Raw genomic sequence first — 25969 nt, 5'->3', positions numbered from 1 at the left:
AAAACTGTTAAGTGTCTGATATTTCTCTCTCTGATACACACACACACACACACACACACACACACACAAGGACAGAAAATTAAGGAAGCGTTCTGTTTACAGCTGCTGTGTAAAACTCAATTACACAGCCAATTGAGAATGTGGCTGTTTCTCAGATTTATTTGATGTGTTCCTGACCTAAATAAGATTGCTGTTCCAACTGAAGCCTCAACAACTGCAAACACTTACTAGTTTGACAGACAGGGAGAACAGTACCCTCACACTGACGCACAGAGGCGCACACACATACACATACACACACGCACACACATCTGGACCTCTGTTTCTCTCATTTATACTTGCTGAGTGCTTTCCTGCGCGGTTTCCCTGTGTTACCGGTCCCGGACCCCTCAGATGAGGTGAGGTAAGATTTGGAGTCACAGGATTATGCCATCTGGACAGACATTCACACAGGCTTGCTCATGTGAACACATGCACACATACAGATATAGCCTACTCTTGTCATAAGCTACACTGACAAACACCTGGACCTGGTTACTGGTCTCAAAGAGAGAGCTGAATACTATGTGCATGCCTATGTGTGTATAAGTGGGGTGTATGGGGAATACTGGGGCAGTGCTGGAGGCTGTGTTGAGGTTCATTTGATTTTTTCCCCCCTGCTTTTTGAGCCCTTGAATAAGGGGGCCCACTCAGGCAAGTCTCGAAAATTCAAGTTGGGTCACTGCTACTACAAGTTGTAAGCCAATTCTATTAAAATATTCAATCGTCAGCTGTCATTATAATATATATATATATATATATGCTTTTCTTCACACAACTGAAATTTTCCCTCTTCTTGAGAAACTAATAACTTCTTTTTAATTAATAAAAAAAAATCAGACCATCAAGCCACCATTCTGCCCAGCGCAGGGCATCCAGAAATTTCTTCAGGTTTTGTTTGAGGTTAAATTGAATTGTTTGCAGCTGACCATCATGCATAGCTATGTGAGCCATCCACTAAACAGTCTTTTACTTGTCCCTTTGCATCTGGGATCCTAAATATGTGGACAAGGCACAGCTGGCACAACACATTAAAGGAAAAGACAGACAACTTCCTAAGTTCCATACATTGCAAAAGGGACTTGCACCAAGCCTCTTACTAGATGTATCATTCCAAGGTGGGACCTGAAGATAGTTCCTCTCTTTAGAGTCATGAGTACAGATGGGACTGGAGAATGGCCTACTCCTTTCACTTGCCACAGCTAAAAGTCTTTGGTCTTGTCCTAGTATCTTTTGGTGAAATTAGCCAACAGTAAATCCTGGTACAAGGCTGTACATCAACTCATAGAACTAGAGTTACGTTAAGTAACTACCATTTGCACACTGTACAAATGAATATTAAAGTACAGAACAAGAAAAAGAGGAATAAGGTGTAAATCTAGAATCCATCATGCATTCCTCTGATAACAGCACATATTATTGATTGTTAAGAAAAAAGAAGTTGCGAGCTTGGCTGACCGCTACTGCGTGTTATTTAACATGTATCCTAATTTACTTTTCACTTTTGGAAAATATAGACCAAGCAACGCCACAGAAATCCCAATCACGTAAAGTGTAACGTAAACACCGCTAACAGAGACATGGGTAAACTATTAAAGCTCCTCCTAGCGCTTAAACTTCTCTCTCTTCCATCACATTATGGCTCAGGAACAGCTACGCAGTGAGATAAGCCTTAAAAAACGCTCCACAAAAATAAGTCGATATGACGTGAATCTGACTGTAAACACCCCGAGAGAAACGACAAAAAACGCTCTGTCAAACTTCCCAAGGTGAATACAAACTGACTGAAAAAGATCTCCGACTCGCGTCTGCTTCGAGTTTACTCACCTTAGGATGCTTTCTGGCTTTCTTTTTGTCGACTGAAAGGAAAAGTTGCAGCCCACGATACTCAGGGTAGATACGCGAGTCACTCTGTTTCCAAGTGTAGCTTTTCTTTCTCTCGCGCTTTTCCCTCGCTCTCTTTACACTTAAACACACACACACTGGTCTCACACACGACTGTGTTTCTGCAAAGGTCCCTCAGCTGCAGGAGGGTGATTAATGCCACAAGAGAAGGAGTGCATTAGCAGGAGAAAGGTGAGTGAAGACTCGCACTGAATGGGTTCCTTAAAACCACTCCAAAGGGCTAGTTGTTTAAGGAACACCTAAACACAAATGAACTCCAGTCTAATTACAAAGAAAAACACATCCAGGCTTTGTCGCACAACACAGTGTTTTTGTTGTTTTGCTTAGATTTTCCCTTAAGAACGTTTTAAATTTGGTGGACTTTAAAATGAGTCTTATGTGAAAAGACTATCAAATAGGCCTATATGCTAAGGATTATACATCATGCTACAATAACAAGTAAACATTAGCTCAGCAATGCTGAATCAAATAAGTAAGCTATGAGCTAACTCCTTAAACTATGTTACCATGTGACATCAACTATACTGGATAATTTTTCTGCCTGACTCATGCCCCATCAATTGAGACAGCGTGTAAGGGTCAGTGCTGGGTTTGTTAATGTGTCTTATATACACTCAATAAAAATCCCCCAACAGTTATCTCATTTTCGTTGTTTTCTACAATAACAGTAAAATCAGTTTGATTGTGCAAAGATTGGTTTGTATTAAAAATGCTGGTTGTATAGAGGACATGGGAATAATGTGTGGTGATGTGCCCTACATACCACCGTTTACTACCTCATTTTCACCTTTATTTCTCTGTCTGCCCATTTTAACATTTGTCAGCAGTGCAGATGTGTTAAAAATCCTCTTGACAGTGGCTATGACTTCTCTACAATTGTGTTAAAATAGTTTAATTTGGTTAGATATCATTACACTATAAAAAAAATAGCTGACATATTTGTTTGGGGCATTTAAAAGCACATAATTTATTTAAAAAACCAGATCAACTTTAAGAGTTCCAACAACAGTTTTCTACTTGAGAATTTAGAGACTGAACACTTAAATCATGCCCATTAGCCCCTTACAGTAAAAAACAAGATTTATAATTATAAGAAGTGAGTGAAAGAGTGGGTTGTCATTTGTAATAGCATTGGGAAAAAACTAAATAGGCTGGATGTATCCTGCACCAATAAGTAAGTAAATGTCCTCATGTTAAAGGTGTGTAGACAGTCAAAAAACAAGAAACTACCCTCCATCCATCCAATCCCCGCACCAGTTTCTAAAATAACAACATTCTCTACTTAATGTCATCTCAAACATATTTTCCTCTTCTAACAAAATTTTAAAAAATGTACTTTCTAAACAGAGCTAAACATAAGGAGAAGTGTATGAAACAGATTTTAAAGCAAATATATTTTCTTTCTAAATCATGGCAGAAAATAAATAAAAATGGGAACAGGATTCATGAAACTATGTGAAATGTCAAGAAAGATATGTTGGTCCACATAGCAAGGAAGAAACAGGGACTTCTATATACATTCACCAGACACTTAAATATTCACTTTAATTTTTAACTGCTTGTTAATGCAAATGTTTCATCATACATTAAGATGCTAGAAATAGTCAAGGTAACTTGCTGAAGATCAGAATGGGGATGAAAGTTGATTTAAGTGACTTGAGAGCATCTCTGAACTTGCAACATGTCAAACCTTGAAGCAGATGGGCAACAGCCCAGTATGGATGTGCAGTCGACAAATCTGCAACTGTCGGATGTTGTCATGTCAATATGGACCGAAATCTCAGATTTATGTTTCCAGCAACTTGTTGAATCAATGCAATGAAGAATTAAGGCAGTTCTAAAGGCAAAAGGGGTCCAACCCTGTACTAGCAAACTAGCAAGAGGAAACTAATAAAAGCTGGTGAAAGTATCTATGAAAAACATTTGATCGTTTTTGGTGTTCAGGTTTGCTCAAGTGCCTTAATGTCGTAGCCAGCTTCACTCAACAAATAGAAAATGAAATCAAATTTCCTTAAATTACAACATTCAAATAACTGATTAAATCAAAGGCAGCAGCTTTAATTACAACTCAGACATTCACAGATGAACTGTATAAAGTAACTAACACAAGCATATCCTGCAGTATTTTAATGCATATACTGGGAATTTTTTTTATAATAGTTGCTTGTGAAACTGTAATGCAAAAAACAAAATAAAACGAAGTGTAACACAGGACGTTCTACAGTTTCATCTTTAAGTCTTTATAGGTTTTAGCCAGATTAATAAAATTGATTACAACTACACAAACACTAACAAATATCATAACTAACAATAAAAACTTGCCAGCATCCTTGAATACTTAAAATTATCAAACATTTCTGGTGGTGTCTAAAGATAATGAGCACTGTGCAAGCTTAATAATAAAAACAGAAAGTGTGATGATCTCACCACTCAAGACAAAAATCAGAAGAACAAAGTAAATGATAAAGTCACAGTCCTATGTGTGAGGAAATAAAAATGGCATTATGGTACATAAAATGTATCAGTTGGCAGTAAAACCTTGCTATTTGGGGATGATTGACAACATAACATTTAGTTTACAAAGATCAGTTATATTTGGTTGAAATGTGGTCAAAACTAAGATCCTTAAGCTTTATTGCTTTTTGTGCTAAGAGATAGCACCACTACAATAATGACTACTACTGTCATCATAAAAGGTGTCCCCAACCCTCCGTGAGACAACATGTGGCCAAGTGAATAGTTTAGGCTTCATATCTTCAGTGTGTGAGCATGCTTCTTGCAAAGAGGTTTGTCCTTTTTGGAGAAGAAGGTCTGGCCTTCCAGTGTTGTACAGCACACCTGTAAAAAGCCCAGCACACATGAATAATAAGAGGTTATATAACAAAAGTTAGCCAGCCTACACTAATATTCACAATGGATGTAAGTCAGTGTTTCATCTAAAATAAGCACTGCTGTCATATTATTGTGAAAAAATGACTTACGGTGAGCTTATGAGATTGCTACAAGTAAGCTGTTCTGCAAAAACCTCCATTATAAAGGATGGATAAAAATGAACATTGTTGTAGTACATTAACAATAACAAGAAAGAATGACAGAAAGGACTAAATAGGGCCAGTAGCAGAAAGTACCACTATGACCTCAAACTGCTTCCTAATTTTTTTTGTGTCCAAGTTAAATAGATAAAAGTTTCTTGATGGCTCAAAGTTGGAAATGGGAATATGAGTAAATGTGACAGTAGGTCATATGTGTTAGTCTGCTGATGCACGCAGTTTACTGTGATTCATGCCTAAGGCCTTCACTTACAGCACATACAAAGCAGGTATCATGCCAGGTGTAACCAAGGGCTTCCAGGAATTTGTCTCCAGCCTCGATGGGAAACTCACAGCCATGACAGCCAGTCCCAAACAAGCTGTAAAAGTCTGTTTAGTGACAAAGAGAAAAGTCATGTCACTATGGTATAAACAAAGGCTTTAAAGTCATAATGGCAAGACCCAAGCAAACTTTAGTACTCAACAAAGAGAGCTTGCAACTATTTGGGGTACAACAGGTTCACCCACACTCCAAATACACACATGTTAGGTAAACTGGTGATTCTGACTTCAATTCAATTCAGTTTTATTTATATAGCGCCAAATCACAACAACAGTCACCTCAAGGCGCTTTATATTGTAAGGTAGACCATGCAATAATACATACAGAGAAAAACCCAACAATCATATGACCCCCTATGAGCAAGCACTTTGGTGACAGTGGGAAGGAAAAACTCCCTTTTAACAGGAGGAAACCTCCAGCAGAACCAGGCTCAGGGAGGGGCGGCCATCTGGTTAATGTATAGGTGTTAATGTTTGCATGAATTGTTTGTTGTGTCTCTGTGTTTGACCTGCAATAGACTGAAAACCTGTCCAGGGTGTACTCTGGCTCTCACCCTGCGACAGCTGAAACTGGATATAAAACACATTGCGAGTGAGCAGCAATTCAACTGAAGCCCACTTTTATCTTTGATCTATTTACATACTGCTGGATTTTTTTTCTCTTTTATTCTAGCACAAAAACATTGTATACCGCTACAGGGAATTCCCACAAAACCTACATTTGGAGATGTAAAGTCTTTAGTGTGCAATGACAAGCACACTGGTAACAGGCAAACATGTCCTACATCAGGAAAATGCTGATATTCAGTACATTTAACACTCACTCATCACACACTGCTTACGAGTGATCCACTGGTGAATCAGCAGGTGTTTTTGTTTCCGATCCTGTTGTTATTGGTGACAATGAACATCAACACTTGACACTAATTTTAGGGGTTAAATAATTATGATCAATCCATCCATGCTTTAGTTATAACTAGCAGCTACAGCCTGCTGGGCTGAGTGAGCATCACCCAAGGTCACCAACGGTAACCACTGTACCACCATTTTTCTTTTCTTTTTTATATTTTATATTATTTTTGTGTTGTTAGTAAAACCTGAGAAGTGTTATAAATGTAGCTTACCATTGACCATACACTACCTACATGTTTTATAAAATATAGTTTAGATTTTTTCTTATTTCTTTTATTCGTTATAACAGATGCTTTGAGCTTGATTATACCATGTACAATGAGTACAGTGGCAATTACAGGAAGTACATCTGGATATTTTATCAACCCCATTATAACTCACCCGGTTCACAGTATGGTTCTCCATCCTCCAGGTGGAAGGTGTTGTTTCTGATTGGTTGCTGACAGTAAGCACACAGAAAGCAGTAGACATGCCAAGTCTGCTTGAGGGCATTTATCACCTCCTAAGGGAAAATGTAAACAATGTGGCTAGTAAGAGGCATAATATAGTTTTAGGTGCATTAGTGTATATAATAGCAACTGGAAAGCTATATCCACTTTAACAGGAAATGGAGGTGCAGCATCTTATGAAGGGATGTTATCATATTACATTGCTGCTTATGAAATTTTATGCATAGGTCACAAATTTTTACACAAATCTTTGTACAACTTTTACCAGAGTAGGTCATTTTATTTTTTCTTGAATATCACTGTTTTTTTTCTCCCCTTGGTCTCCATGACCTACACTGATTTCTTTCCCACCCTTAAACTGTGAGAGCAAGATAAGACAAAGAATCGATGGAAAGTTGGCGAGCTGAACTAAAATGAAGGATTATGAGCGAGGGAGTGAGAAAACAGGTTAATAAGAAACCATAAGCTGTTTGAAGATGTGTGAGAAATAGACGGTTGAAAGGGATTTAGACCACAGGGGTTAGAACACGTGAGGGATGAATGTCATAGTAGCAAGGAGAGCAGAAATTTCAGCGTCCTGACACTCTGGGTTCAGGCTACACCTACAGCCTCAAGGCCTCTAAGCCTAATTCTCCTAACACCCAAACGTCGACTGCATTCCTGAGTGTTACTGGTGGTCACCGACGATATCCCTCTGCACATTCAGGCTTCCTGCTCTGGTCTTTTATGTATTTAAAAACTGTCTTTGATGTTGTTCCATCTGTAAGCTTTTCTGCTAGTAGGGAAATAGGGAAATAATTACATTCCTGTTTTAAATGAATACTTCTGTTAGAAATATTAATCTAAACTCTAGACAAAGTGAGTGTAGTAGCTGCGACTCGGGAGGTAGAACAGGTCATTTACTAATCAAAGGGTCAAGTGGTTTGATCTCCGGCTCCTCCATTCCGCATGCCTAAGTGTCCTTGGGAAAAATACTATACCTATTGTCTGAGTATCAGCACAAGTGCATAGAATAAAACTTATGAATAGCCGAATGTAACTTGTAGAATAAAAAGTGCTATGGAGTAGTACTAAATATATACACCAGTGCATTTGATCATAAATAGATTTCATAATAAAGGAACCTCATGTCCCAACGAGCGGGAGGTTTACATTACACACAGTATCTACAGTAAATATCTGCATGAATATAGATTTCATGTTTTAGAGCTACTAACCATGTTTATACAGTGTTGGATGACAATTTCGTTACTGCAGACAGTAAACATTCTTTTGTCTTAGCAAAAAAATATATACATAAGAAAGTAACATAAAAACATATTTGAACAAAATGAAGATGAAATGTGTGACAAGCTTCCATGAAATGGATCAGGTGAGTGTTCTCTCCAAATATACACATCAAGACCAATGGACTCATTACTAACTTTATCTTAATGATTACAATAGTGTGCAAAAAACCCAACCCACGCATCATGTCTTTATGTTAGCTTAACAGGACCCAAACCTTGCAGTTATTTCAAATCTAAATACATAATAGTTCTCCAGGCTTTCTGAAAGTCTCTCAAAGGTTTCTGTTGAACATTGGCTGCTTTTTCACTTATTTTCAGCCCAGTCCTCAGATGTTACCATTTTCAGGGCAATGTTTCTGTCTATATTTGTGTCTTTTGTTTGTTGCTTGAACAACTTAACACCAAACAATGACTCCTTCAAACATACAAATGCCACCAAACTCTAGGAATGAGCCACAGGTATGTACATAATACATAATTTGCTTTGTAGTTGACTCTATGAAATATGATAATACAGTTTAACCGACACAAAATAAAAATTTTGTACCAACAAGGTGGTTCCTAAAATGTCTGGTTTATCTTGTATACCTTAATCTTTGACTTGACATATCTCAGTATGATGTGCAGTTTATCCTTAAAAAACAGAGGAAACTGGACAATGTGGAGAAAAAGAAAAAGTGGAGGCTCAGTCACAGTTGAGGCAGCATTTTACCCAGTAATGTTGGGCGGATTGGAAGATAATCTTATAAAAGGAGCTAACATCTAAAGCAGAGCCTTACAAGAAAAGCTGCCTAAAGAGATTTCAGACTGCGCTGAAGAATAAAGCTGGTCATACCAAATATTGATGTTCAAACCTATTGGAACTAAACTGTTGCGTCTTTACTGCTCCCTTCTTTTTTAAACTCACCCCTAGTATCTTAGACTGGCAGCGGCTGCATGTTGGAGCAAAGAAGTCTTCATAGCAGTGTTCACAGTAGACCGATCCCCGTTCTTCAACAAAGCCTATATCTGCCAGGGATGTTCGGCAGTGTGCACAGTTAAATTCTTCCTTATGCCATGATTTCCCCATTGCTACCAAAAAAGGTCCTCTGGGGAAAAACACACACACAAAAAACCCGCTGAAAAAATGTACAAAAAGTAAACCAATACTCAATTCAGCTTAATATTCTGATATACTCGTCATTTTACTTCCTTTTTTTTATACTTTGATAGTTTTAGATGAATAGATGAATGTGCTATTTAATAAGAATTATTAGAATATTTGATGACTTCCAGTATAGTAATGCATTTACTAAAGTTGACTGCCTTTTTTGATCAATAATTACCCTAAAATAACTGAAAACATCTAAGCAATTAAAGGATAGTTAAAACTGACGATTGAATTTCTGTTGATCAACAAACTGATTTTCTGGTATTCAGTTCAAATCACAAAAAAATGCTGCAAAAATGAGAAACACATTAAAACATTTGAGAACTGCAGCTATTGCGCCTGCTTCCCTACTTTTGCTCCTTGGCTGTGTCCACTCTGATGATTAGTTAAAGTGGGAAGACAACAGAGGCTAATTTACTCCACACAATAGCTGGGCTTATCTGAGCTTATCGTGACAGTGGCCCTGGCTGGCAGTCATTAGCATGAGAGCAACCTTATCCTAATGATATGTTAGGTGGTACAATCTGGGAGATAACATGAGTCAGGGCAGTAAGCTACCGGACAATAAGTGAGGTCGACAGGAGAAGAATTTCAGGAAATTATTCCTCAGTGATCTGCTCTTTTGTGCCATTCTGGCTGGACCTTAACAGCTTTTAATAACTTTTTATAGTTCAAATGCAAGTTTTCAGGCACTTTGTACAGCTGGAAAATCCAATTCATTTTCTTAATTACCTCATAAAAGCCATTCTGGCAGTTATGCTAGTTATGCTCCATTAATAAAATCTTACTCCTCTTCCAAGACATAACATCTTGATCTGATCTCTAAGTATAAGCAAAATATTTATCTAAGCACAGAAACATGTCCTAAACACACTTCTATGAGAAGTCATTGATTACATTCCCAGTTCTTAATATTAAACATAACTGAAACTGACAAATTGACACAACAGAGGGCAGATGTGGTGTAACTGCATGAGTTTTTAATGAGATTGTCTGCGTATAACATTATTCTGCTCTTTTATCAGCGGCAGGTGCAACTTAATTCTCCTATCCGTTATCCACGCCGCAATCAAATGTCGTTCTACAGTTTCATACACAGATTGTTTACTCGAGATGGTTTCAGGTTAATTATTTTAAGAGCCTAGCTGTGGTGCTGAATAATTAAGGAGCAGACATATTTCCATTCTCATTTTTAATTTGAGTATAATTTGATGTGGGTGCAGCCAAGCTGAGATCAATTCTCTTTTGACTGTCCTTGTGCAAGAAGTATAAAGGCACGGCATGATGGAACCGAACACCTTTCTCTCACAGTTTTCATTATAAATGGCCATGACTGCCCCCTCCATACCTGATGACACTACAGACCACTACTAAGATAGTTGATATTACAAGGATTATGCGATTCAGTGTGTCAATGTGTGGCTTTTATTTAAACTGTGAAGCATTTTGTCTATTATTATTATTAGTAGTAGTAGTATATTAGAGCACGACTGATATAGGCATTTTAAGACAGATACCAATACTTGTCATTGAAAATGTTGATATTTTTTTCTTTCAGAGACATGAAACATAAGCACATTTACCTAACATTTGTTATGTGTCTATTTATGAGTCCTTACTAAGATATCACAATACAGTTTAAAAATAATCTTGTTTTAGTGTCACAACAACCCAAGGCTTACTAGTTGACAGCAAGCCCACTCAGCTGGTTGGTGTGTTTGTGCCATTATTGGCTGATTTAAAAATCTAATATTCTGAAATATTGACTGCCATATACTTTTCTTTCAAAAACACAAACCATAAATATAACATTCGTTATGTGTAGTTATTTATTTACTTCTTCACATCCTGCAAAACGCTATTCGGATCAGCAGTTTGGACACTAGTGGACGTCATAAATGCTGATACTGCTAAATCGCTAAATATCAGTCCAGCCAAGCTCAAACAGATACATCTGTTAGGTTCCATACTGTGACTGGACAAAGTGAATGCCAATATTTTCAAATACATATCAAACATAACTTTACATATCTTGTGTAACTAGAGACCTACACTTTCTTATAAAATCAATGGTTTTTAGCTGATTTGATATTTTGACACAAGTATACTATTAAAAACAGATCTGAATGCTCGATTAAAAACAAAATGTCCAAATTACACGGGATGTTATAAAGCCTTTAAGGGGCTCTCTGAGGTGCCTGGTTAAAACAGGAAGAAAAACTGATCTATAAAAATAAATTTTTTAAGTCTGATTTTAAGCTGATAGTTGATATCTAATATCAGCCATGTTGTTTGCCCCTCACCTGATCACCATGTTGCAGTGGGCACACATTGGCGTACGAGTGCCAGCAGGAATATGTTCTGCCATCTGTACCAGGGTGTCCTCATCTTTAGGGTGGGGCTGAGGAACAGGTCGGGCCGGAGCAGGACCCCGTGGGACACTGGCACTGCCGTTACCCTTCATACCAAAAGATGGGGTAATCAAACCAGTCTGTGGACCTACAGAAGGTGGAAGAAAAATAAAAGGATGTACCACTCACATTCTCCCAAAAGACCACTCACATTCTCACAGAGAGTGTTTGTATTTGTGTAACTATGTTTTCTTGCCACATTTGCTAGCCATTTGACCTCTACCCTCTATGACTATACACCCAGCAGGTGTCATGGTCATGCATGCAGCTGGCTGTCTGCTGTTGTCATAGCCAGGGATTTACCACATCAATCTTCAGCTGCACACTGAATTTTTCAGCTTGGAACACATTCCTATGTTGCATGTGTATTCATGCATATGACCAAACACACATAGACACATAAAGACCACCAAGACATACCCTCTACTAAAAACCCAGACACCTGACTAAACACATAGCCCATTCTTTGATCTCCACACTATGGAAAGGGTAGTGTTTTTGTGTGCTGGTGAAAGAAAGACTACATATGGCGATCGGCTTTACCATTGCATGCCATGTTTAAAGCTGTCATTAACTTTTAATAATGGTGTATGTGTAAGTTCATAGAAACAAACAAACAGTGGGCTTATGTTAAATGTGTTAACCTACAAAGCTAAAAGTTAGATATGAAAGCTTCCTCAATAGAATGCTGAGCGATCAAAAGGGCTCAAACAGTTTAGGGGAGGATGGGCAGGTAAGCAGAGGATGCAGGCGACTGCATCATGTGTTTTCAAATTTTAACAGTGACAGCATTGTTTTACAAGGCCTGGTTTCTTTCACTGCAGCTCAGAAGTCAAAATGGGCCAGTGGCCAAATGCTGCTGGGAGTGCTGCTGGGAGTGCTGCTGGGAGTGCTATATGGCCAGCAGTATATTTTCATGATCCTGGGTTGTTGGGAAAATGACTGCATTTACAATTTTGGGGGCAGTTACATCAGATTGAGAAGCGGAGAGGACTTGTTTCAGATCAGAAGCTGCAGCCTGAAGAGTGGTTTGTGTTCAATGAGATTTGATAAGGTTTGTTTACAAACAAATAGATTAGCATATAAAAAAAAAGCTATGTGAATGTAGATAATAACCAATAATATATAAAACAGACATTCACTTTCAGAATGTATTAATGGAGTGCTGATTGGATATGGACATTATGCTGCAGCTCAGTGCCTCGCTTTTAAAGCTTTCCATCACTCCCGGCAGGTCTCTTCAATAAATATTATCTTTCTGACAGAGTAGAAATGCTACACATGTGACTAAGCAAGGCACCACATGCAGCACGGGCCTTCTCTCCTTCTTAATGGTGTTCCACAGAGCAATAACAGCTGAAAAGGAAAAGAAAGTCTGCACTGACCTATTTCACAACATATGTCATGCTTTAACCATGGAAAATAAGTCTCTTTACCCTTTCTAACTGGCTGTAACAACATTTTATCCAACAGTCGTAAATCAGTTTCACACCAAGCCAGAATTGGGAACCTAACATTTTGGGGGTTTTTTGTATGTGAGGATAAATAACACCTTTTTTTTTAACTGTGGGGGTGATATATGAATCAATCAAAATGCACACTTAAAAGAAGATTTAGCTTAATTCATAAATGCAAGTTTATTTTTAGAAGTCTGTGGAGGGAAGTCTACATTCTGGGTATGCATGCATTCACCGTGACTTATGCTAAGAAAACAGCTTAGTTTCATTACACTTAGCTAGTTAATTCAGTGAGAAAATATAACTCGACAGAAACAACTCACACACATTCACACAATATATCCCTGTTTGAATTTGGCAGTGAGTTCATGCAGCCTTGGCAAGATGAGCAAAATTTAGCAAGATTTACGTACACAATATCATGTATATACTGTATGTGTTAATAGTTTAAGTCAGTAAACAAGAGCCTGCTGTGTCTTGGTCCAAGTGCATACATTGTATTCTTTTTAAAGGATGTAAAACTGATTTTAAGAAATTGTGACTGTGATTGTGATTGAGTGGAAAGTTAGGATTAGCTGCTATCATATGAATGCAAGCAAGAACACACACAGTGTTTACCATAGGTTGTTGCAGGTCCTTTGATCATAGTCTTAACAACTGCAGACTCATGGCTGTTGAGTTCGGGTTCCACATATTCCTCACTGTGCAGGACAACACAACAGAAACACAACATTAAAATCGCTTAATGAGATTTGTAATCAAATGTATGACTTAATGCTAGAATCCACTGTCCCCGATAAAGCTCAAACAATATATTGGCCAATTTCAGCCATTCATAACAGCTGATAGTAAAGAGGTGACAGGAGAAACACCTTTGCAAAATTTGTCCACAAGACAGCACTCTTTAACTTCTCTGTTGGCAACACGTTTGGAATACCACAAACTAAACAACCAGTTCATCCAAGCAGAGTGTGGCAGAGTGGAAATCAGTTATCCAAAGTTGTTTGCTTAGCTTTTGCAAATATGAAAGATTAAAATTCATATATGTAATTTTTTAACTAAAATGAGAAATATCGGTATCGTTATCAGTCTTAGAAATCCTTGATCAGGCTCTAGTCCCTACATATCAGATGTTCAGAAAACACATTGCCAAAATTACCTATGCCCAAATACAGATGTCAGTTTTTTAGTGAGCTCACCCCAAAAATAAAAAGCTGAATGTCATGAAATTTGTGCTATAAGTAGAGCATGGGCAAAGGATGAACTCATTAAATTTTGGTGTAGATCCAGCTAACCAGGCCTTCTACTGGTTTCTATTTTCATCTGTCTCACTCATCACTCAGGGTGATGGCTCATACGGCAGTAATGGTAGCATGTTTACATATGTGCAGTATAGTATATATCTTAGTTATTATTTTATTATCTTTGCAAAATACCTTTCATAACTCATTTTAATCATATCCCACTAAGGAGGCAAGAAGGAAAACAGGGAAAAAAAACACCAATTTTCTTAAGTTCTTCTCAAAATAGATACACTCCAGACTACCTACCTGCTGACAGATGGAGAGATGGTATGGTACCAACCAAAACACAGAATGCAACTATAGCCAAAACAGTGCAGTATGCACCTTCACTGTACACGTGCTCCTTGTGAATCCAGTACACACTAAAAGTTACCCATGTGCCACATTCATAGGAGAACACAGCCCAGGCTGCAGGAATGATGACAGAAAGGAGACAAGTAGGACTGAACAGCAGTAATATTACAGCACACCTAATCAAAGGTGATGCCAGAGGAAGAATTTCAGTGATTGAAGACACTTAACAGACTACAGCTGAGTAAAAAACATAATAATAAGATAATGTATTATAAAAAAGAGCTCATTTCACATCAACTGTGGATTGATGCCAGACTACATGAATTAAAGACCATATAGTGCCGAATGTGAACACATAAATTACACTATATTCACTGATTAATTTCTATATTATTCTAGCAAATGTACACAAAGGTGCATGTTACCACTGTTGCTTTTCTTCTATAATGGGTCAATAGTGGTTTCTTAATGGGTCTGGAAACTTCTTTGCAGTCATATAAAATCTAAGCCAACTAAAACTGCATTACTATGGATTCATTGGTCGATTCTCATGGTCTCCCAAGAAATACAACTACATTTTAAACGCAGGTCAAAGGATAAGTAACTTTACGAGATTCTGTACTAAGATTTAATGGTTATTGCATCAAATGAAGCCCAACCACTAATTCATGTGATGAAATCATGGGTCATAGGATTTGAGGCACTTTACAGCTCATCACACAAGATGGATAAATTGACCTGAGCACATTATATGATTTCATATGGTTCTTCTTCCATATCTGATGAAGATGACTGTAGCACAGGGTGATGCATTTTATCTTTAAAGGAATCCAAATATATCTGACACTGATTTGAGTATTCAAGGTTTCAAAAGTAAAAATGTAAGGCTCCTATTTTCTGAGGGTAATAACTTCAGTTCATCTCTCATGAGTTAAATGTTTTGATGTAATGCAGACCTGTAGGCAACACCTTCTTCTGTCTTCACCCTTGAGGTAAAGGAAATTTTCTTTTCTTTTTTAAATAGTTGTCTCTAGTTGTCTGTCAACTCTTTGAAGCATTCCTTCAAATCACATGCCATTTTAATTACACAAATGACAAATAAACTATAAAAACAAGAGAGGAAATCAACTTTGAAAAACCTTTAATGTTTTTACCTGATTTTGGCCAGCTATGAAATATTTTTGCCAGTTTGCATGTACCAGAGATTTGTCCAATTATCATGGTGGAAAAGCACAAAATATCTCCGTCCTTTAATTAAATGTAACCCCAAGGTCTCAAACTTTCCTCTGCAAAATGAATAACCTCTCTATAACATCAAGCGTGTGCGTGTGTGTGTGTGTGTGTGTGTGTGTGTGTGTGTGTTTAAGTATGCGCATACTCTTGAGCACCAACTGAGTAACCTGGGTGGGCCAACAATCTCTCCCCAGACATATTACAACCATAATGCATAGTTGCAGTTGATGCCAACAGTTGGATCACTGCTGTCTTCCCCTTGTGCCTGGCAGTTAGAGGACTCATGGGAGACACATGTTATGGCAACTGCAGTCATAGTTACGATAAGTTGTGCCTGTATGTTTTGTATGAACAAGAACTAGAGAATGAAAGAGAGGAAAGTACAGTGAGAATCAAAGAGACAGAAACTAGTGAAAGGATTGTGTAGCTTATTTAGAGCCAGTCAAAGCATTACATTATATATACAGATTGGGGATTTACCATAGCACTATTCAAACTTTCTAAATGAGTGCTTAACATAACTCTGGAATACAGTAGGTGTATTCTAGAAGGGCCTCCTCTTCAATGACACTCCTCGTGAGAAAAAAATAAAACAAATAAAAGTAATAATTACAGCTTAAAAATGGTATAACTGAAACAGAAGTTAAATGGCTGTCAAAAATGACAATCGACCTGTTACGTTTACAACAAACATGCTTCATTTGCTGTTGTAAAACTGTAAAAATGTACAATATGGAAATGTGAGTACTAAATTTGTTTCTTAAATATATCTTAAATACATTGTGTCTCAACCTGAAATGGGAATAATCATAGAGGCAACTGTGAGGCTTCTCTCCAGATCTTCTAAAACATCCTACGTGACACCAATGCTCTCCTATTTACACTGGCTCCCTATAAAATTTAGGGTTTAGTTTAAGCGTTTGGTGATCACTTTTAGAGCGTTTCATGGTCAGATGGCTCCCTGTATTAATGAAAATTCACATGTAAACACTGCGTGTCTGAAATCAACTGATGAATGCTTGCTTGTGGCATGTGCAGTGCTTTTGAGGTCTAGCTCCCAACTTGTGGTACTCGCTCCTAACTGATACTGTTAGGATGAAGCTTAACACACACCTGTAGAGGATTGCTTTTATTTAGATGTGTCCATTTGTAGCATTTTTATTGTTGTATTGTAAAGCACTTTGTCACTTTTGGCTTACTTAGTTACTGATTCATATATACATATATATACATACTGACAAAATCTACACACACAGTCTCCAATGTGTGATAAATACATCCAGTGGACTGTTGTGTTAGCATTGATTCCAGCCAATCAGCCTGCAGCCAGCACAGTCCTAATCTAAGTATTCTCTGTAAGAAAGAGACTGCAGGGCTACATACAATCTTTCTTCATTCTCATTATCAGCTTACCTTTTTGTATATCATATGTCTGACAGTAGGAGCCATGGCTATTCACACTAACTTCTTACATCTATAGGCAGAGACAAAACTGAAAGTATCCTGAAACTATCCATTGCAGACAAAGTGCTGACAGTGCCAACTAGCTGGATTTGTACTGCCATTTTTACTAAAGCAGGGGAACAAGTACACTAGAAAGCATCTTTGTGATCGGGTCACAGCAGCCACAATAGCAATGAGTTCTCAAACCACTCCTATCTTGGAACATATCATTTGCTGATGAACTGAATAATTATACCATACCTCATATAGGTAGTTTCCAACACCTTATTAATAAAAGAGAAATTTAGGACATCTGTAAAGTTCCTTCGAGCATCTTGTGCACATTTGTGCACTGTCTATTTTTCAGAAATAGATTTTTTTAAAACTACCAAAGTCCTGAGAACAGTTTTTGTAGTAGTTCCTTCTACAGTAGGTAGCAGTACAGTTAAAAAGCGTATTTCCCTGTGTTGCCATGATAACAATATTCACAGTCTTTCTCTCTGCATAGCAACAGAAACAAAAAGCATCAGCAGGCATCAGCTTATCAAGCAAGCAAGAAAAAAAAATTTCAGGAAAGACCTTTTCCTCATCATGCTATTAGGCTAATAAACTACGATTAAAGACCACAGTGCCATCTATTTAAATTATCTTGGCCAACAAGCTAACAACATTTATTCATATTAGCTACAGTAATTTGCTAACAACAGGTGACAAATAGAGCAGGAAATAAGATGCTCCCCAGCGTTTCATTCATTAGAACCAGTTACATTGAAGCTCGTTAATATTCTCTACCAATCAGTCCAATTACATGTAACTTTATTGTATTTTGTAAGACTGTGATTAGTTTTATGGAGAGCTCTTCTGTTTGTTTCTGATTCGGCAGTAGCCACTTAGATTGCTGACCATCTGGACATACTTGGCCACATATGAACCTTGTCAATTGTCAGGGATAATTAAAGAAGCTCGGGCTTTTCATTCTATCATCTGATCTATTTTGTATTATACTCTTTATATACATTGATAAATATGTATTTATTTATGCCTTGTCAGTGGTCCTAATCTGTTTCACCGCTGCTGCTCCTGTGGTTGTCTTATCTGAAGTTTATTTTCTACCTAATAATGACATTTCTTGTTTGATGCTATTAAGAGATAATGAAAAAAATAGAGAAGATTTTACATATGTAAGGTAACCCCTTGTGTACTGTAGTGCCAACAAGAGTTTGTATTATGCATCGCATAAATGTGTTGGTTTAATTTAAATACTGAACAAATGGTCCATTTACATAGCTGACTGCTGTCCAGGAGCTCTCTCCACCACGCAACAGATGGTCTATAATTTAGCGCTGTTATATTCTTTGGATCAAATTTGATTTTCACGCACTGTTTCAACCATGCGCTTCTATTCACACTCACGCAGTGACAGAGACGTCCATCCATCGTAGGCACCCACTCAAGCTCCCTCGTGCAAATGCACACGCACCGTTCGTGCTTCACGGTTTTACTGTGTGCAGTTGTGTCCACCAACCAATGACTGATCTCTGTGAGATGCTGCCAAGCTATTTCATAGTAACCACAGAATGTCATAGTTGGTATGAACTGTCGCTGCAGAGACATATGGACCATGTCCTTTGGCATGCTTTGAATAAACATGGCTTGTTCACTGTTGACAGCAGCTATTGAACCACATGGTCCGTGAATCCGAGGCCTTGCTTATGCTGTGAGTTGAAAATAACGAAACTATTTGTTATACTGGTGAAATGGTGTTATAATGAGCAATGCAATAACTAATAAAATGCAACCCATCCAAAAAACATCTTCCATACAGATGTACAGCTTTATATATGTATTTATTTACATGCTATTGTTGCAAAGTTGCAAGCATAATAAACATGTTGTAAGAGCATTCGCTCAAAGTTTTACTTACAGTCTGTTATGTCTACCTTTTGTTCTATAGCAGGTCCAACTCACGGACACGATAGCTTTTCTTCCTTAAGCATTTTGCAGTGAAACTAACATAAGAGCTGAGCAGGACATTAAATAAAGTACTGAGATGCTGCCTTCTCACAAGATACTTTGTTCTGCCCTGGTTGAAACAGGAAAGGCAAAGGACCAAAGGAAACAGAAAGAGACAAAAAACAAAGAGCGGAGCAAAGGAACAAATGAGAGGTTTCCATCATATAAATACATTGTAGTGCCCCTGTGTTGAGATGGAAGCAAGGTCAGACTGAGTTGAAGCAGTAGAGTTAAACAGTAGCAGGAATATTACTGTGCGCTTACTGGACAGCATTTTCTGAGTCAGTGCTTCCCTCTGGTGGCAACACAGGAAAAATGTTGGTCCAGATCCCAAAAAAAGTCCAGAGCTTACAGTCGATTTTTAGTATTTTATACACACACACACACACACAGACACACACACACACACACACACACACACACACACACACACAGAGAGAGAGAGAGAGAGAGAGAGAGAGAGAGAGAGAGAGAGAAATGTAAAATTCCTTAATGTGTGCAACAAAGCAATGAGCAGGTGAAAGAGTCTTAAGTGGCAGGAGTATGAATAAAAACAGAGTTTTGAGAAAGGTGTTATTTGGCTCTTGTGCACTGGAAGATAAGAGATAGCAGAAAATAATGTGCTTTGGCATGCTCTAAATTACATGAAGTCAAGAGAACTGCAAAAAAAATTAACATAATGTGGTTATGTGGATTTGTATTACTGTGTTTATGTGTGTGAAATTATTGTGAGGACAGAAAATTGACATGCCACCATGCTTGTGGGGACCAACATTCACTTATGGGGACAAAATACCAGGGAAGCTATGGAAAGCATTATGTCAATTAGATGTCTTCACTAAAACATGAAAACAAGTGTGTGTGTGTGTGTGTGTGTGTGTGTGTGTGTGTGTGTGTGTGTGTGTGTGTGTGTGTGTGTGTGCGCGCGTGCAAGTTGTTTTCACTATTAAAAGTGGAAAGTTCTACATGAGCTTCCTGCCTCCCCACCACAAACAGATTCAATAAGACAGCTAGAACAGGAAAGAGCAACAGAATTCAGAATGGTGAGAACAAACAAAAAGACACCAGAAACAGAGAAACAGGAAACAAGAAAAAAACTCAACAAATTTATTAGCCTATTAGCTACAATGTAGAATTTTTAAACAACCTTCAAGCACAGAAAATAAATAGCAGACTTCAGCATTCTTCAAAATTGTGCTTTTCTACACAGGAAAAAAACTGATTACACTCAGAACTTGCACTAAGTAAACATAGGGATGAAATATGTTAAGGCACTGGAGGAATATGTCACATACAAAGGTCTTAAAATAGTATTTATAAAGTCACTTTGTACAACCTCATTCCTGGCCTGCTTCTTACTTGCTTGTACCTTAAAGAGAACAATTTTTTAAACCAGACTGGACTGTTTATTTTATACCAGCAGCATGACATGCACGGTTAAGTCTTAATTTGTTGGACAAAGACAGTTTTTCCTCTCTAAAACAACAATTGTGATTTTTAAATCAAACAATCAAGATGAAGATTGAGGTTGAGACTTTCAGCTTTAATTTGAGGGATTTACAAAATTATTTGAATGAAACGTTTAGTTAGTAGGATTACATAAACCCCTGTTTCCACCAACCAATTTCTCTGCCTTGAGAAATTCTTTGGTTGCTTTTGCAGTATTCTTTGGGTCATTATCCATTTGCACTGTGAAGCACCATCTGATCAGTTTTGCAGCATTTGTCTGAATCTGAGCAGAGTATAGCCATGTACACTTAACAATTCATCCTGCTACTTCTATCAGCACTCACAATAAAACATAGTGGACTGGTTTAACTGGCAGCCATACCTACCCATACTATACCATTGCATCCACCAATTCAATTCTTTGAATCTAATGAATATTTTGTCATGAACTAACACAGAAACAGGTTTCATAAGTCAGTCAACTGCCCAAATTCATTAGAGTCACTGAAAATGGAGCACTGTGTATAAGAAAACGTGTATTTCAGTTAAGTCAACACTTTTGTTAACCCTCTGATTTAAAACTTAATATCTGCACTTTGATTATATCCAGACTATTTGATTTTAAAATGCATTTTGGTGATGCGCAGTGACAAAAACCACAAAAACTTGCCTCTGCCTTTGTCCAGCAAATTCTGGACCTGACTGTAAGGTATTGGTTCATACTGTACATACATGCACTACAAGTTGAAATGTATTTTTTTCTGTTTATGAAATCATTCAGCAGACACAATAGATGTAAACAAGCTACTGACTCTTAAAGAAGTGTCCTCTGTAACATACATTTATGCAAAAAGTGACATACCTAATACAGTCTACACATACTCATCCAGACCTTATCCAGATTTATCCAGAAGTGATTTTTCAGCGATTTTTTTTTTGTCTTTTATGTCTTAAAGTGAATGTAAACTAAAAGATTCATAAAGACTGTCTTTACAATTTTCAGTATGCAAACTCAGGATGCTTTCCTTGTCTCATAATTATGTGTTGCCTTTATCACAGCTAAAAGAGTATCGAGGGACAGCTGTATACACTTAATATGTTGAGATTGCTTGTATACACCTGTGTGCAGTATTTTAGTATTCATATTGGAAGTTCTGGATTTCTCAACTTTTATCTCTGCAACAATGGAAGATGACACCACACATTACCGCAAATGGGCTTAACTAAAATTGTATATACTCCTCCTCCAGGATTCTAGGTGTGCACTTACTGTAATTCATCCATCTATAACTACAGGGTTGGAATCAGTGGAGTGGGCTAAGCACATAAGCAACACGCAATAAACAGTCTAAAAGGGTCCAGCACATTGCAAACTGTAAAGGACAAGCCCACACACACACACTCAAACGCACACACTGACACACATACAGACACAATAAAACTCCCAATGTTCACGAGCATGCTCTCACTCCAGCATTATTTCCTTTACTTATTTTAATCTCACTGATCCACAATCATATATTCCTTCAGCACCTTAGCGATACATTTTGTACACAGTGAGACAGCCAATCACACACACAGGCACACAGACACATACACAAAGTCTACTGGACATTGAGGGTGCGAGCAGACACTCCGTGGTGCCAGTCTCTCAGCTCGTTGTACTTGGGGCCAATCACCAACCGAGTGGTCTTGTTCACTCTGCCATCCAGCACAAGTAAGAAGAAGAAAGAAGAAGAAGCAGAAAAGGACACCAGAAGAGACATAAAAGAATGATTTAGGAAGAATAGGAATGTTGCCCTACAATCTCCATTAAGATGTGGTAAAAGCAATTGTATAACTGATATGGGAAGTACTGATCTTTACCATGTCCACTGAATCATGGCCATTAGTATGAATTGAATGGATGAAACCACACAGCTACATTCACATTCAAAATTATCTGTATGTTAGCATGAGTGATGTCAGACACGCAGTAACTCCACAAACCACCAAGAGCAATAGACAACCAATGGACAACCAACGGAGAGAATAAGGCCACAATGCAGTCATGGTTGCAGCACATCATGCAGCACAGCAAACCCGTCACATCCACAAACGACAATGACTAATAGAAAAAAACAAACCAAAACACTCATTTACACCTTAACTGGTAAATACACAGAGCAAGACTCTTAACTGCTGACATGCTCCAAAACAGCCTTGAGTAGCATTAGAGAAGAATGTAATGAGAATGGCTTTCTGAGCTTTCGGAGCTCAGAAAGCCATTCAGAATTGTGAAGTGCAGTACTCAGAGGTCTGGCTTTTGACTTAATGAATAAAATGTGATCCTTCCTCTGCTGTCTAGACAGGAAGAACCCACACAGCATCAGTGTGATTGCCAGAACTGTGCCACAAAGATTCAGAGTGAGAATCCCTGTTTGCTCCATAAAAGTGACTTTTATGTTAGCGACATCCAGCTAACTCCACACAATCAATGACAATAAAAAGTCAAATTTGAGCATTTTCATTGCCATGCACTTACTTTGTCTTCTTGGCTGTGTCAGCTTCTTCATTTTGAACTGCAAGGGCAATAACATTAGACAAAGCATCACAATTATTAAGTTTGGTCAACAGTTTATATGCACTAATATTACTAATATTACTACTATACTGTAGTCAGGAGCATACCATTCTCAGTGCCAGTGATCTGAGCCAGAATCCTGAAAGATCTGGATTGGGTGGTGCCAGTACGTGGGCGCCAGTCCTCGGTGTCCTCCATTATGCGCTTTCTGCTGGCATCAGCGTGACTGGGAACATGGTAAAAATGGATGTCTGTATCCACAACATGTTTCCTAGGTACTCTGAGATAGGATAGGAAACAAGAGGATGCATGGGATCAGTAGATATACCTCCCATATAACTAAAGTAACAGAGATGGTGATTAATAACAGTGAGCTGGACACCACAACGTGTTATGATGTAAAAGCATGTTCGATTTTTTAGATTTTTAAGAGATTACCTAGATGACTTTAAATTAATATACAACGCACATTTTGAGGTTATTATACAAAATAATGAACAATCAAACTGTTAGATAATTAGAGGTATGTGAAATGAAAGTGTGCCACACTGTAAATATGTAAATGGGCGCTAATTAGGCAAGGGCGAAGAGATCACACCGCAATCTGTTAAATGAATTTTGGTGGCAAAGACACCAATAAAATACCTTGGTGGCAGGGGTTTTCTTTTAAACAAACAAGACAGAATAGAAATGAAAATAAACAAAATAAACGCACTATAATATAAAATATCTGTGCTGAGAATGAATGGATTTGTGAAAAGACTTACTTCAAAATACTTTGAGGTCCACTATAGTGGAAGTAAAGAAAGAAGACAGAGACAGAAATTGATTTACTCGTGATGAAAACTTTTATGGAAATCTTAGTGACTGGAGTGGAAAATAAAAAAATAAAATTAAAAAAAGATTCATAGACCACATCTACCAGTGCACGTACAACACAAAGCCAACAGAAGGAATTAACCAAAACAGGCTGGGTCTCTTTTCAGCCACATGGTGGTGTCACTGAACTGCATACAAAACAGTAGAGCAACACTTAATTTAAAACAGTTTGAAAAGTTGTGGTTTTATTCAAATCAAAGTGAGGAACATGCAGATTTGAAACATAAAACTCATGAAGACTAAATTACTTTTGATCTTTACGTATCTGTATGAACAGTACATGCATGCACAGCCACAGACACACACACACACACACACACACACACACACACGCACACAGACACACACACATGGAAACAACGATTTTTTTCAGGCTCTGCTGTCAATAAATCACCTATAAATCCACTTCCACTAACAAACTCACCTAGCACATTCAATACAGACTGATTTATGAGTCTCTCAACACACTCTTGTTAAAGCAGCAGCCTATGTGGGTGTGGCAGTGTTGACAGCTATGTGTTAGCCTGGTCACACACTTCCAGTACTGGGAGCATTTCATATTATATTCCCTGTGTGTGTGAGAGAATGTGTTTTGGATGCCACTCTGTCAGAATCAATAGTAGAGATTCATACTTCAGGGAAAATATAGTGTTGCCCCAGGAAAGTGCACCATAGTAAGTCTGATTTTAATTAGCTAAAGCATGTAGACCGCAGTGCTGCAGTTCTTGATTAATGTAAACCTGAAATTAGCCAAACTGAACAATAAACCATTTTTATTAGTAATCTTGGTAAAATACTATAAAAATGTCTTACTACTTACACATGGCTTTAATAATAAATAAGGAAAACGATTTATACTGTAAGATCTTAAATAAAATGTAAACAGTGAACTATTACAACATTTTCACATTGCATTATTAAAATGTAATGATAATAATGATGATATATTGTTATAATAATAATGAATAAAAATAATAAATAAAATGTAAATTAAAAACAGAATGCAATAATTAAAAAATCCGCAGGTGAACCGCTGAATACAGAAAGAAACAATAAAAAAAAGATATATCTCGTAGATATCTCGTTGATACTGATATCTTGTTGTTTTGTATATGCAGTATTTTGCAGACTTTTAAGTTTTCTATGTCATGTCTAAGCATTTTCAAGATGTAATAAGTGTAAAATGATACACAAAATGCAAAAAGCCTTTTATAATAAATACACAATGATTGAAGGAAATTTGGGGTCTGGGAAACCTGTGCACTATTAATGCATGGCAATATACAGTTACACAGGTTTTTAGGCAACATATGCTGCAATTCATTCGTCTTTTAAAGAGAAGACCTTGCTTATTTCTGCAAGACAGCGCCAAACCACACTGTTTATGTTCTAACATGGTTCAATACTAATGGAATAAGGGTGCTAAATGTCTAAGCCTGTCAATAACTCTACACTTTTGGTGCATTATGAAAAAAAAGTGAAGGCTATGACTTCTGTCCTTTTCAACTTTTGTGTTGTCATTAATAAATAAATAAAGTGCATTCTTTTCTTCATTAGGTTTGGTACATTGCCAGAATGTTTTTTGGAAATTAGATTGCAGGTAAGTAAACCCACATGGAAAAGATCTATATAAATCTAATAAAGTTTGTATCTGTCTTGTGTGAAACTTGTATGAAAAGCATACAAGTGAAAACAGATATAATATACTTACTGAAACAATATATGAAAGTGGCCACTTTCATGAGTAAATGCAACTGATTCACTATATGAAGTAGGCCACATCTGATGCAAGTCTTTTATATGTTTTT

General features: G+C 37.5%; 2 protein-coding genes across 10 annotated transcripts in view; both read right to left on the bottom strand.

Moving 5' to 3' along the window:
- Nucleotides 1-2215, bottom strand: part of bmpr1ba (bone morphogenetic protein receptor, type IBa) — a 72088-nt gene extending 69873 nt beyond the window's left edge. For all 4 annotated transcript variants that reach the window (XM_026186621.1, XM_026186620.1, XM_026186623.1 and 1 more), the window contains exon 1: nucleotides 1867-2215. The gene's annotated coding sequence lies outside the window, so the exon portion shown is untranslated. The remainder of the gene's footprint in view (nucleotides 1-1866) is intronic.
- Nucleotides 2216-3372: 1157 nt separating this feature from the next.
- The window catches only part of pdlim5a (PDZ and LIM domain 5a), a 78325-nt gene continuing 55728 nt past the window's right edge, over nucleotides 3373-25969 (bottom strand). For 2 of the 6 annotated variants that reach the window (XM_026188718.1, XM_026188716.1), the window contains exons 6-15: nucleotides 24050-24070; nucleotides 23928-23945; nucleotides 23390-23562; nucleotides 23244-23280; nucleotides 13602-13684; nucleotides 11419-11614; nucleotides 8873-9053; nucleotides 6609-6729; nucleotides 5248-5363; nucleotides 3373-4782 (exon numbers count right to left, since the gene is read on the bottom strand). In XM_026188718.1, the coding sequence (XP_026044503.1) occupies nucleotides 4693-4782; nucleotides 5248-5363; nucleotides 6609-6729; nucleotides 8873-9053; nucleotides 11419-11614; nucleotides 13602-13684; nucleotides 23244-23280; nucleotides 23390-23562; nucleotides 23928-23945; nucleotides 24050-24070 (1036 nt within the window). In that variant the 3' untranslated portion in view covers nucleotides 3373-4692. The remainder of the gene's footprint in view (nucleotides 4783-5247; nucleotides 5364-6608; nucleotides 6730-8872; nucleotides 9054-11418; nucleotides 11615-13601; nucleotides 13685-23243; nucleotides 23281-23389; nucleotides 23563-23927; nucleotides 23946-24049; nucleotides 24071-25969) is intronic. The other 4 variants (XM_026188721.1, XM_026188719.1, XM_026188722.1 and 1 more) reach the window with 4 other exon arrangements.

Source organism: Astatotilapia calliptera, chromosome 12 (genome assembly GCF_900246225.1).
Source record: "Astatotilapia calliptera chromosome 12, fAstCal1.2, whole genome shotgun sequence".
NCBI lineage: Eukaryota > Metazoa > Chordata > Actinopteri > Cichliformes > Cichlidae > Astatotilapia > Astatotilapia calliptera.
This window is presented reverse-complemented; position numbering and strand designations above follow the sequence as displayed.